The 14,193-nt window shown below is 39.0% G+C and overlaps 1 protein-coding gene across 1 annotated transcript in view; it reads right to left on the minus strand.

The window, feature by feature from the left end:
• Nucleotides 1-14,193, minus strand: part of CD109 (CD109 molecule) — a 220,784-nt gene that overhangs the window by 89,250 nt on the left and 117,341 nt on the right. Inside the window, exons 17-21 of the mRNA XM_075598010.1 lie at nucleotides 11,961-12,021; nucleotides 11,407-11,542; nucleotides 9,263-9,380; nucleotides 6,694-6,807; nucleotides 393-605 (exon numbers count right to left, since the gene is read on the minus strand). Of these exons, the coding sequence (XP_075454125.1) occupies nucleotides 393-605; nucleotides 6,694-6,807; nucleotides 9,263-9,380; nucleotides 11,407-11,542; nucleotides 11,961-12,021 (642 nt within the window). The remainder of the gene's footprint in view (nucleotides 1-392; nucleotides 606-6,693; nucleotides 6,808-9,262; nucleotides 9,381-11,406; nucleotides 11,543-11,960; nucleotides 12,022-14,193) is intronic.

Below are 14,193 nucleotides of genomic sequence, written 5' to 3' on the forward strand. Positions count from 1 at the left end.
GTAATATAATTAGTCATCAGTATGGATGGGCAAATTTGTGCGTTTGTAATCTAGAGTTAAACTTCAGAACAAATATTTGAACCAAATCCAGAGCTAGACTCATCCACAGATTCATTTTTGTTAATATGCAGTAACTGTGCCAGTTATATATTCATCTTTTCTCAAAGTATCGCTTCATGTTCTCCCCTAACTGCTCAAATAACAATTATCTGAATGCTCACTTTTGCTAGCAGTGAAAAATTGATGTGCAGCACATTTATGTAGTTACACAAAGCAAAGATGTGTCAATATGGTGTGATTTCTGGAACAACACTCCAGTTTGAAGTGATATACTGTATACAGTACATACAACACTGTTGCAGTGAGAGTGATGAGTCACATAAAACAATTACCTTAACCAACAGTTTCTGAGTTACCGCATCTGAAGCAAGTGGGGATATTGCTTTCACTGTAATTGGAATCTTGCCCAGTTGAATCGGTCTGATTGGAAAGAAAACATTTTTTCCCTCTTGACTTGGCACTGATACAACCTGTTGACTTCCCGTTGAATTTGTAAACGCTAACTGAATTTGAAATGCATCACTTGTATAAAGGGTTACAGCAACCTATGAAAGAAAGAATGCATATGTCCAGATTCCTAGTATAATTCCAAAGTTCTGTTCTCAACATACATGTGAGATGAGACAAGCCTCCTCAACTGAACTGTTAGTATGATGAAAAAAAAGTAAATACATGTATTGCCAATGGATTTAATTTGAAAGTAGATTACGTTTTTAAATAATGATATATTTGCTAAGAAATTTTAATTCTACAGCATATCATTTACCATGCTTCAGGCAGCCCAGTTAGTTAGCAACTGTTTGGGGCTATGTACTGTAGCAAACTGAGACACCATGATTGCTCTTCAATGTTTTATCATTTTGCCTTTTAATTAGAGCAGTGAATGGTCTATATTTCGTAAACGTTTCTAAGTTAATATTATGTCAGAACATCTCAGATCCAGAAACATTCTCAACAATGGGATATCATGTCTGCATCAAATTAACATCTCACTACAACCACCACTTACAGCCCTTAGTGTATATCTTCCAATTGTATAATTTTTAAACACTTAACCCTGTACATTTAAATGTGATTTCCGTGCACAAAATTGGTAATTTATTTTCCAAGTTGTATTTAGGATTTTGGATAATGGACTGTAACTTTCAGAAAAAATTTTTTAAGAAACTTTGGAGTAGGACAATCCTAAAGGACAAGAGCTAATAAAAGGGATTTCTTGATACCTAAACTAAACAGTGCATGGGTGCTACATGATGTAGACTGTTCCCAGTCCAAGAAGGAAATGGTTAAAAAAAAATATCAGCGCAACCTCAGAATAAAACGAAAATAAATATCATGAAGTATGTCCAAAATTTTGAAAGCTTTCAGTTTTGATGTTGAGATATGCACTTACATGAAGTTAACAACAAAAGACAGAAAAGCCCAAATCTACATCCAATATGATAAAAAAAACACAGTGAAATACCTACAGTATATATTCTCTTGAAAAAGGGTCACTTAGTTAAACCCTTTGGCCAAAGCATTATAAGTCTGCAAGCCACATCAAGGCATGACCAAATTTGCAGGTCCTAACACTACCTGATTAAAATTTTCACTAATCCCCATATTTGGAGGGAGAATGATCACATTTGATCTGTCCAAACCCAGCAGCATGAAAAAGACCTGCTAACTTGGAAAGTGGGGAGGGTCGAGATTAAACCCTGGGGGGAGGGGCCACTAAGCTCCAAACAGCTGAGACCAGCTGGAAAAAGTTAATAAACACATGTTTATTAACTTACATGAAGTGCCCACACCACAGGCACATAAAGGTATCTTTAGTATTTCATCTCTGGGTTGCAGTTTCTTCATGGGATAATCCTATGTGAAAAAAACAGTGCACCATAGCAACTCACAGATTGCCAGTTCTTTTAGGCGTAGATACAAAGTTTTGGAGTCAGTGCAACAAAGGATCCCCTTCTCTCGTGTGTCCATCTCCATTAGTGTCTGAGGTCACTTCCGGGATTTGCCATTCATCCCTGATTCCAGTCCTCCATCACCCTATGCGTTTCACAGGCAGTTCCTGCTTCCAAGTTGCTAGGGTTTATCCCTGTTTTAAGCTTTTATAAATGTTTTTCACATTTGCACCATGAAGCTGCTCTGTTTTTTATCTCATATGATTATCTCATGTAGAAACTGCAAACCAGAGAGACGAAATACTAAAGTTACCTTTACGTTCCTGTTATCTGGGCACTTCATGTAAATGCATATCTCACCATCAATACTGAAAGCTTTAAACATTTTGGACATAATTCACCATATTATTTTTCTTTTATTCTGAGGTTGCGCTGATATTTTTGGGACTTTGGTGTTAGCTGCCATTAGTTAATTAAGTGTTTGGACCCCAATTCCATAATTGTAATATTGAAGTTGTTTGAATGCAGATAACATATTCAGTCGCACTTGAAAACTGCAGTATTTCAAGCTCTCTTGCTGCTGAGCTATTTAAGGCTAAGGGCCTTATTCAGAGAGGGTTGATAAAAAAAAATCAGCAGGGAATTTAAAATGACTGTTTTTTTGGCGTTGCTATCACGGTATTCAGAAAGGCTCGATTACCAGTGATAACAAAATGCCCAAAACGGGCGAGTTGCTGCCAGCGACAGCATCGAGCCTCTGAAAAAGCCTAAACCGGCGATTCATTTCTGCTGCAGAGAGAGCTGCTCTGAGAGAGCTGCCTCTGCCAGCTGAGATGTCGCCCGAAAATTATTTATTTAAATATATTTTTCTTTAATAGTGTAGAGGTGCAGGGGGTCTCCGGAGCTGAACCACGTTGGTTTTATGTCCAGGGACCCCCTGCTTCCTGAGATACGGGCACCTTTATGGATTGCCGGTATCTCCTATGCAAGGAAATGTCCCGGTCACGTGATGTGGGACATTTCAATGCAGAGGGATACCGGCACCCCATAATGGTGCCAGTATCTCGGGAAGCAGGGGGTCCCTGGACATAAAACCAACGTGGTTCAGCTCCGGAGATCCCCTACCCCTCTACACTATTAAAGAAATGTATATTAATAAATATTTAAAAAAACATCAATACACGCCCCCCCTCCGCCCAAACCCATATAGTACAGTAATGGGCAAAATAACTATTATCCAGATATGGATAATAGATTATTTGCCCATTATTAAACACTGCATTAGTATACATAAATAAAATAAATAAATAAAGTTATACTTACCACAACAGCAGGTCCCTCTGTCCTCCGTTGCCAGAAAGCATATATACAAAATAAATACATTCTAATGGCCCCTAACCCCTTAATCACCTTAGCGGTTCCTAACCGCTATAGTCATTAAGGGGTTAACCCACCCTGACCCGGGACGCCTAAGCACCAACCCCAGACTGACTATACCAACCCTATACCCATTGAGTAGTATAGTGGTACATCATACCATATAATAATAATATGGGCATAAGCCTCTATAGCACTCAATGGGCACCCTAATGACAATAAATTAATACACAAGACACACAGTAATAAAACATAACTAAACTCCAAAAAATCACACGTCACTAAATAAAATCAGTAGCCAGCTAATCCAATCAATAGAAGCAATTACAAGATCAACAATGAATTAATTAAACCATTACCCAATCAAACCAATTAATTCCTAAACCAACTCAAAATGAATAGTAACACTAACCAATGTAAACAATGAATTACTCCAACATTAATTAATGTAACCATTAAAACTCAAAGAAATAAATTAAAACAATCTCTGAAGTAACCATAAAACATATTAGCTAACATAATATAACATTAAGTACAAGCGAACACCAATCGCAAACCTTTTATTACATTAAGCATGAACAAGCAATCACATCCACATAATAAACTGCAATAACAAGCGAGAAATGCCCCCCAAATATTGTCATAATAATGTATTAATCTGTACCCTAAAGAGGTACAGATTAATATATTATCAGTCAATGTGCCTCCCCAAAAAAACAAAAAACACATCCAAAGATTTAACCTGTAAAAAGAGACATTTACAAATATTGAATATATTACTTACCATTAGAAGCGGTGGCCCTCCGACTCCCGGGGAAACAGGAAGCTCACGTACCTTGAAGGCCTCCAACAGCATCCGATGCCATCCGCCATGAAGATCCGGCTCAGGTACCCCAATCTTCTTTTTTCTTTCTGTAATCACCTTCTTCTATCTTCATCTGTCACCATTTCTTGTTCTTCTTTATTTTCTTTCTTCATCTGTCAATCCAAAATACCCCATGTTAAATCACAGGCGATGCTGTCTCGTCGGCTTCTTGGGCTCAAATGAGGCGTCACGGCCTTAAATAGGGCTTGTGACGTCACATTTAGCCTCAAAATGGTTAACAGCCACCTGATTGGCTGTTAAAACCATGTTCCAACAAAAAAATTTTTTTTTTGCTGTGACGTCACTTAAAGGGAATGATGCCAGCCAATCAGAATGGCTGTGATTCATTTGCCTTCAAGATGACGTCACAAAATCCAAGATGGCCGACGTAACATAGTATTTCAGCCAATCAGATCGGGTGAACCAATTCCACACTCTGATTGACTGAAATACCTTGTGACACAGTGGCCATCTTGGATTTAGTGACGTCATCTTAAAGGCAAATGAAGCACAGCCATTCTAATTGGCTAGCATCATTCCCTTTAAGTGACGTCACAGCAAAAAAAAAAAAAATTATGTCGGAACATGGTTTTAACAGCCAATCGGGTGGCTGTTAACCATTTTGAGGCTAAATATGACGTCACCAGCCATATTTAAGGCCGTGACGCCTCATTTGAGCCCAAGAAGCCGACGAGACAGCATCGGCTGGGATTTAACATGGGGTATTTTGGATTAACAGATGAAGAAAGAAGATAAAGAAGAACAAGAAATGGTTACAGATGAAGATAGAAAAAGGTGATTAAAGAAAGAAAAAAGAAGATTGGGGTACCTGAGCCGGATCTTCATGGCGGATGGCATCGGATGCTGTTGGAGGCCTTCAAGGTACGTGAGCTTCCTGTTTCCCCGGGAGTCGAAGGGCCACCGCTTCTAATGGTAAGTAACATATTCAATGTTTGTAAATGTCTCTTTTTACAGGTTCAATCTTTGGATGTGTTTTTTGGTTTTTTGGGGAGGCACATTGACTGATAATATATTAATCTGTACCTCTTTAGGGTACAGATTAATACATTATGACAATATTTTGGGGGGGGGCATTTCTCGCTTGTTATTGCAGTTTATTATGTGGATGTGATTGCTTGTTCATGCTTAAGGTAATAAAAGGTTTGTGATTGGTGTTCGCTTGTACTTAATGTTATATTATGTTAGCTAATATGTTTTATGGTTACTTCAGAGATTGTTTTAATTTATTTCTTTGAGTTTTAATGGTTACATTCATTTATGTTGGAGTAATTCATTGTTTACATTGGTTAGTGTTACTATTCATTTTGAGTTGTTTCGGACTTAATTGTTTAGATTGGTTAATGGTTTAATTAATTCATTGTTGATGTTGCTATTGATTGTATTGATTGGATTAGCTGGCTACTGTTTGTATTTAGTGACGTGTGATTTTTTGGAGTTTAATTACGTTTATTATTACGTTATGGGTATAATGTACCACTATACTACTCAATGGGTATAGGGTGGATATAGTCAGTCAGGGGTGGCTGCTTAGGCCTGACGGGTGAGTGAAGGGGGTATTAGCCCTAAGGATGGGTGTTTAGACCTTGCGGGTGGGTAGCAGTTGGGTTAACCCCTTTATTACCTTAGTGGTATTAACCGCTAAGGTAATGAAGGGGTTAACTCCACCCGCAACCCCCCCGCAATGCCTAAACAGCCACTAAGGGCCAAATTCCCCCTTCACCCATCCCTGCTAGCCACAGTATTGTATTGTATGTTTTTACAGTAAGCCTGACACGGGTGTTTAACCCCTTCATTGCCTTAGCGGTTAGCCGCTAAGGTAATGATGTTGTTGTACATGCATGTTTCCTGCCTCGGATGCATGCCGGGGGGGTCCAGAGCTGCTAATAATGGCTATCAGCTCCGGAGACCCCCGGCATCAATCCGAGGCAGGAAAAGGGCCTGAATTTTTCTAAGTCCCGACACATCGCAGCTCATCGAGGCATCTCCCCACCAATTGACCAAAAATGTTGTGGTCTATTGGATTTGGGGAGAAGATCGCCTTTTAGGGCTGCGATGGGCTGCGATAGGCCGCGACAGCCGACTCACGGGTCTCTGAATCGCGCGAGTTTATCAACCCTCCGAAAATGGTCGATAAGCGGCTGATCGCCGCTCTGTTGGCGAATTTCGGATGGAGATAAAATTTTGCGTCGATACAGGCCGTTATCGAGCACTTATCGAGGCAATCTGAATACGAGTACCCATTTTGGGTGATAAGTGCTCGATAAGGGCCTTATCGAGGCTTTCTGAATAAGGCCCTAAATGTCTTGGATAAGAATACTGGTTAGACTCACTCTGGTGGCCAATACATTATATTGAGGCTTTCTATTACAGTAGGTGACCCCATGACGAGAGAGAGAGAGAGAGAGAGAGAGAGAGAGAGAGAGAGAGAGAGAGAGAGAGAGAGAGAGAGACAGTGAGTCAATGATTTCTACACTTTACCTCAGTATCTTCCTTCAAATAATTGAAGATCACAACTTCCAAAACAAATTGTTCTCCTCTGGTAACAGAATATGGCAAATTCAAGGAAATAAAAAATGGCTGAAAGGCTTCCAGCTGAAAGAAATTGTAGAGAAGTCTAAAGTAATACACGCAGAAGTGTTAGTATGCATTTGCAATAAAAAATAATGTGAACAGCCAAAACCAATTTTGCTGACAAGTTTAAAATTAGCCTGATCCTAACTGTTCTTCCCCTGGATAAATTACATGTAAGAACATTTAGCTTTTTGCAGTGTCAGCATTGTGAATAATAAATTACATGTATGACAGACCAGTAACAAGCATTGGAAAACATTATATGCATAGAAGCAATCATGGGGTAAGAGCTGGAATGTGTCTGATATTATTGACAGTGCTCCAATAGATTTAAACAATAAATTATGTGTCATATATACATTATATAGTCAATATATATCAAATGCACATTCTATGAAAGTTTGTATTACTTTTAGTCTTGAAATATTGACAATTTTGACTTTTGAAAAAAATTCTATATTCTTAGTAGATTCACTCTATATCACTTTGAGGCATACATACTAAGATCATATTTTAATTTTTATAGAGCGTCAATTATTGTGCTTGAATGAGTACAAACCTTCATAAAATGAAGGATGTATGTATGAAGGCTTTATACTATATGTATGGCACATAGTTTTTTTGTTTGAAATACATTTTGCCTCATTGTATCATGTTGAATATCTGATTCATACAGTGCAATGTAAACTACTTAAAAAACCGATTTTTTAAAAATAAATATTTATAAATAGTGTAAGAAATATAAAATGATTAATGTAATGAAATATCTGAAGAATCAGACCGAGACTCCGGAATGAATATAGAGAAATAAATAAAGACTTCGGGGCCTATGCAGAGAGCAGCGCTATTTCGAAATTCGCCATTTTTTGGAGAAAATCGCGCAGAAAACAGCAGAAAATGGCGATTTCCGAAAAACGCGCCAATTTTTCTTTTCTATTTGTAAAACTCGCCTCGCGGCTGGCGAGAACCTCAATCTCGCCGGTTTTAAAAATAACCGAATGCAGAGAGGCGCGAACGGCATCTAGCGGCTGTTCGCGCCAATAAAATGGCGCGATTGTCTCCTTTTTGCCTCGCCAGAAAAAATTGGCAAGAAGCTGCCGCTCGCGGCCATTGCAAAGGGGGAAAAAAAGGCGCGAATTTGTTTTTACACGTTTCTGAAGCGCGCATCTCGCCAATTTAAACTCGCCACACGCATCCATGTTAAACATAGCAGAATTCGCACTTTTCTGCATATGGAGAATAAAACTCTCCAAAAAAGCTACTTTTTAATAAATTCGCCATTTTTAAAATTCGCTGCTCTCTGCATAGGCCCCTTCATCTTTTACTGTACGTCCACTTCATGAGGATCTGTTTAATTCAGGTATTTTTTTTAGAGCTTACAGAAAATAGAAAACAGTTTAGACATCTAACTGCAAAGAAAGCAGTATTAGACACAACATTACTAAAAGGAGCAACGTTTCAGAGCCCCTTCCTCAGGACTTATTTATATTAGCCATACTCTGAAAATAATAAAAAAATGTAACCTACAGATTTATCTAGACTAACACTCATCGGTCCCATGGCCACCCGCGGGTCACACAACCACAGTGGTCATAGCACCAGAGGATTAATGCTAAGGGGTTCTGATACAGAAGAATTGACACCTCTCAGTGCGATCCTGGCAGACACTGTCTTCAACGCCACATACTTTTGCTTCTGTGAGCGTGACACCAAAGACAGTAAGCTTTGCTACAGTAACCCCTGTATATAATTAAACATTTGTACTGCGTTAAATACATTTTTGGTTAATACATAGGAACTTCATTCTGCATTGACAATTACAACAGACTTCTTAGGGTTTATGCCAAGTTGAACATTTTGATGCGCTTTTCTTTTTTTTTTTTTGCACAGAAACATTCTTTTTTTTGGTAGTACATACCATTTATATAAGTAGCCCTAGCACAGTTCATTTCTGTGCACACAAAAAAATACAAATAATAATTTTTGTTGATGATGGAGCAGATTGAGAAATGTTTAAATAGTACATAGTTGCACACATGCGCAATTTAAAAAGATATTTCCTTGTGCCAATTTTGCGCCACTAAAAATGTTTGCGACACTTAGTACATAGGCCTATTTGTGTCAGTATATAAGTGATTTGCTCCAATTTTGCTCCCTTTGCACCAGTGAGCGTTTTGGGGAGTAGTTATAAACGGTGTTAGGGGAGATGTACAGTATGAAATTTTCACCTAAAACTGCCACACTGTGCCTTTCCTTGCGTCAAATAAATCTGCCGGGTCTGAGACAGTGTAAACCTTTGCTCCAAAATAAAATGCACCAAAATTAAGAAGCAGCATTCACACCATTCATATGGTGAGATGACTTGAGATATTACTTAAGCAAATCCTGCAAGAGAGCAATTTACTAACACATCAATATTAACACAATCACAAAAGTAATGTGATGCATTTATTTAGTGTATTTTATTTACTATTACCTGTGCGGGACCAGCCAATATTCCAAACCCTAGATTCTCAGAAATCACAAAAGCATTAGTGACCCAAGAAGTGATGGTATCTGGTACGTCAGTTTCAAGTGTAAAGTCTGCTCTGGATCTAAGGAGTGAAAATCATAACATAAAAGGACTTGTGAGGGACAAATGTATTTCTAAAGCCTTAGCTTGACTCTACCATATGTATATGTTATGTGCAAGACCAATTGTGTACAGTATGTGTATATATATATATATATATATATATATATATATATATATATATATATATATATATATGCAAATATAGCTGTATGCTCATCTGCATGTCTTAGGCAGGTCTGCAACCCCGCCTTTCCCCATTATCACCCAGCATACAGCACTTCCACTGCAGCAAGGGATTCTGGGAAATGACATGCAAATGAGCACACAGTGTCACTTTTTGCCTCAATAACCATTTTAACCATATATATATCTATATATATATATATATATATATATATATATATATATATATATATATATACTTTATATATGTACAGTATATCCGATTCTGAATTATACTACAATCTGTTTATTTATGATGTTCCAGCTTTCACCAACTGCTAGATAGAAACCACCCATTTAAAAGCTGAGCATTCTATTCTATAAACACCAAAATGTATAAATCTCAACTGCATAAAGAATAGCCCTGTCTGCCTGTATTTAATACGCCATTTTTGGGTACTGTAAATTAGAAAGTATATTGTTAATGTGTGAATGCTATTGTACCTTATAACCAGTACTTTACAGTATCATCAGTAGAGATGGGCAATTTTGGGGGGGGGCGGATTTTGATCCAGAGTTGATCAGCCAGTTCCAATTGTCAGCGGATTTCTGTGCTATTTTTTATTATTATTGCCAATCAGTGGCATAGCTGCACATGTGCGGGCCCCCGGGCAAAAACATTTTTCAGGGCCACCTCTTGTCTCTCTCTCTCTGTCTTTTCTACCACTCATGTCTCTCTCTCTCTCTTTGCACTCTCTATCTCCTCTCTCTCTGCTCTCTTTGTGCTCCCTCTTCTCCCCCTCTCTCTTCTCCCTCTCTCTTCTCCCTCTCTCTTCCCTCTCTCTCTTCTCCCTCTCTCTCTCGCTTCTCCCTCTCTTCTCCCTCTCTCTCTCTCGCTTCTCCCTCTCTTCTCCCCCTCTCTCTCTGTCTTCTCCCTCTTCTCTCCCTCTTCCGCTCTCTCTTTTGCGCTCTCTCTCTTTTGCTCTCTCTCTCTCTTTTGCTCTCTTTTGTTCTCTCTCTCTTTTGCGCTCTCTCTCGTCTCTCTCTCTGCTCTTTCTCTGCTCTCTCTCTCATGTCATTCTTTTCCCTCTTATGTATCTCTCTCTTGTACTTCATTTTCTCTTCGTGTCCCTTTCTTCTTGTATCCTTTCCTTTTCATGTCTGTTTTACCCCTTTGATTTAACCCTTCGACTCCCTCTCACTTTTCCCAGCCTGTCTCTCAGGCTGCAGCACCAGCCCCATGCTGTTCTTCTTGAGGCCCCACCCCCTGACCCAGGCCCCACCCACCTACGGAGGCTCTGCAGGGGAAGGGCTTTTCCCTCTGTCCTGTCCACTGTATCTCAGGGCCCCGCCCCTTGACCCAGGCCCTGCCCACCTGCAGAGGAAGGGATTTCCCTCTCTGCTTACTCTGGAATGTAGGGGGAAGAGCGGGCCCCCAAGAGTGTGGTCCCTTGTGGTTTGCCCATGTTGCCTGGGCTATAGCTACGCCCCTGTTGCCAATACAATCAGCGGATTCCACAATTCATTGACAGATTTGTAAAATCCGTGAATTCAGCAATCCGTTAGCGGATTTTTAAGAATGGATTGTTGAATCCATGGATTGGATTCTACAAATCCGTCAACGGATTGTATCCAGTTGCAGTTTTTGATGAATCCCTGTGAATTTAAACTGAATCCGATTTTACACATCAAAACAGATTTTGAAGGGAAAATGCGGGAAACTAATTTGGGCTGATTCACCCACCTCTATTCATCAATTCTATAAAGAAAAAAGTAACGGTACTGAGGAAATAATAATGATTTCTTGAGAGCAACAAGGATTAAATCTATAGTGCACTTAATGAACCATTCAGTACAAGATAAAAATAGCAACTGAATTTTACCCAGTTTTAATATTCTTCCAAATCCATGTCTCAGGAAAATGAGTTCTGATCCGCGAGCTACTATAATCGATATAAGAATCGGTCATATCCATTTCATCGATATCGAATTCGGCCGACGCTACTATCAAATCATAATCTACAACGAAACATTTTTTTTTAAGAGTAAATATATATTAATACTGTATGTTTGTCTTCGAACTACTGTAGTTTGAAGATTTAATAAGCTTTAAAAAACAAACAAAAAAAAAACGATTTGTACTGCAGAACTAGTATGCAATCAGCAGAAAATAGCACATAAAGTTAGCAAAGTCCAAACTATAAATGTAGGTTAAGCAAACAAATACTTTTCATAAAGTGGCAACAGTGCTGTGATTAATGTAATTAACATGACTCCATCTTCTATGGTATCTCTACATCTATTGGCTGGCCTTTTGCAACCAAACAATAGTGACAGATATGACTCAAATAACATTCTTACAGTACTGTATGTCTAAATAATTTCTAACTTTTAGAAAATTCTAAGTGAAAATTATAACTCTATCCAGTATACTTACTCATTCCCCAATCATCACCATGTGAAAGGTTGGCATCAGTTAAGACCCCAATGTTACACCTCTGTGGAAATTTGTAATATATACATTACATAATACAAAAATAATGACACATGCTTTAATGTTTCTGTAATAATGTACTGTGCAATGTCAGCATGATTCACCCTATTCGAAGAAGAAATCACACTTCACATTATTATTTGTCCAGTGCTGGAAAACACTTGGTATATTTCCCCAAAATTCGGAGGAACTATGTCAATTTCCAGCTCCTTGAACCTTCTCAGATATATAACTTTCAAAATATTAAGACTTTCCACTCAAAGACTAAAAGAACATGGGACAGATTCACAAAGTTCCGTTACTGACTTGACAAGACGTTAACTTAAGTTAACATCTTGTTAAGTGCTAACGGAGATATTCAAAGCTCACTAATGCTTTTTTTATTCCTAAGGCATGTTTGCCTGCTAATATGGTTGATGAAGGAGAGATGGAGCACGACTGTAAAAAATAACTACTAGAGAGTGGGTCCCAAAATAAAAGCCATTTTAATGGATCAGAGCATGGGTACACCGTGGGGGCCTTAGGGCTCGTTTTTTGTACCCATGCTCTGATCCATTAAAACGGCTTTTATTTTGGGACCCACTCTCTAGTAGTTGTTTTTTACAGTAGTGCTCCATCTCTCCTTCATCAACTCCATTGGACCTTGTGGAGTACCGGAAGCACACACCTGTGGAGGCATATCTCACCGGAGATCAACCAACAGTGAGTTAATCTACTCATTTATACACCCCTGTTATCCACATCGATGTATTAAGGCTGGACACTAGCAAGTGTGAGTTCTCACTAATCAAGAGGTGGAACTCTATCCGGTTTATCGATTTACAGTGGATCTGGTGTATTTATCATTACATGGTTGGTCACATTATTTGATGGGATACTTCAAGGATACAGTTTACAGCATTCATGCTATCATGAGCGTATGCAGCTTTTGTGATCTATGTTGAGCACCATACAGTTTTTTGTCTTCTTGCCTGCTAATATGGCCTGCCTTTATTTTTAATGTCCATTAGTTTTAATGATATGCAAATAAATTTGGGAACACCTCAGCACATATCAATAGCAGGTCGTTATAGTTAACGCTGGTTTAATTTAGGTAATGGCTTTACCTGGCTTTAAGTGCTTCCAGTACCAAAAGTACCAGAAATGTTTCGGGCCTTGACCAGGGTGCTAAAGTGGCCTAGTTTGGTTTCCTATATTGCCATAGCAATATAGGAAGCAAAGATGGATATGTGAAAAATAGTATAATAGTGCAGATGGTATTAATAAGGGAAATAAAAAATAAAAAATAGAAAATAATCTCTGTGTTAGTGTCACTCACAAATTTATTCAGATATATTAGATGTATCAGAGATCCATCTCTCTCTGATGGGAGCCCTTTAATGGAAGCCCTCTGGTGATGGACGACGAAGCAACAGCAAAACGCATAGAATCAGCTGTTGGAGGACACTGAGAATTGGGTATATAGTGCGGGGAGTTGCTGGCAAGTCACGAAGGCCGGATTACCAGGCAGCTTCTTCCACCCTGACTAGAGCCGTCACAGGACGTTACACAGGCGGATGTAACGTATGCAGAAACGTTCCAGTGACTGAATACACCGGCGTTCTCCACGAGTCCCCAGCAGTTCTCTCCAACGAATTGTCTCTAATGCAAAAATGTGAGTGCATTATCTACAGTGGTGGCCGCCTTTATCCTAATGCGGCCGGATCCAAGGCGATATGATATCCGCGGGCAGATACCGTATGTTTTTTTTTCCTGAGTATATTGCGGTATTTTAGCGCTCGTAATATTAGCATTTTATTAGCACTGTCTGCAATACTGCAATACCGTCTAAAAACTCAGGGGGCGTTAGCGAGCTGTTGTCTTCAAAAGCTAATACTTTAGCAGTTCAACCTACGTCAGTACACAGTCTGCGTGTGCGTGCGCAGTAATTGTAAATTTGCATATTTATACATGCATGTGCAGTGCTGTACAGTATGTCTCATTTGAACATTGCTGAAACGCATAGGCATGTACTGTAACAGTATCACATTTCGGCATATACAGCGCTCTCCCTTCGCTCGCCCCCGCACACACACAGGATAATTTACTGCACTGCAGTATTTCAACTTCTTTTCTTATCTACAGTACACCTCTCCCACACCATTCCTTTGAATGTGTGTCTTTCTGGTTTCAATCA

The sequence above is a fragment of the Ascaphus truei genome, chromosome 4 (genome assembly GCF_040206685.1).
Source record: "Ascaphus truei isolate aAscTru1 chromosome 4, aAscTru1.hap1, whole genome shotgun sequence".
Lineage (NCBI taxonomy): Eukaryota > Metazoa > Chordata > Amphibia > Anura > Ascaphidae > Ascaphus > Ascaphus truei.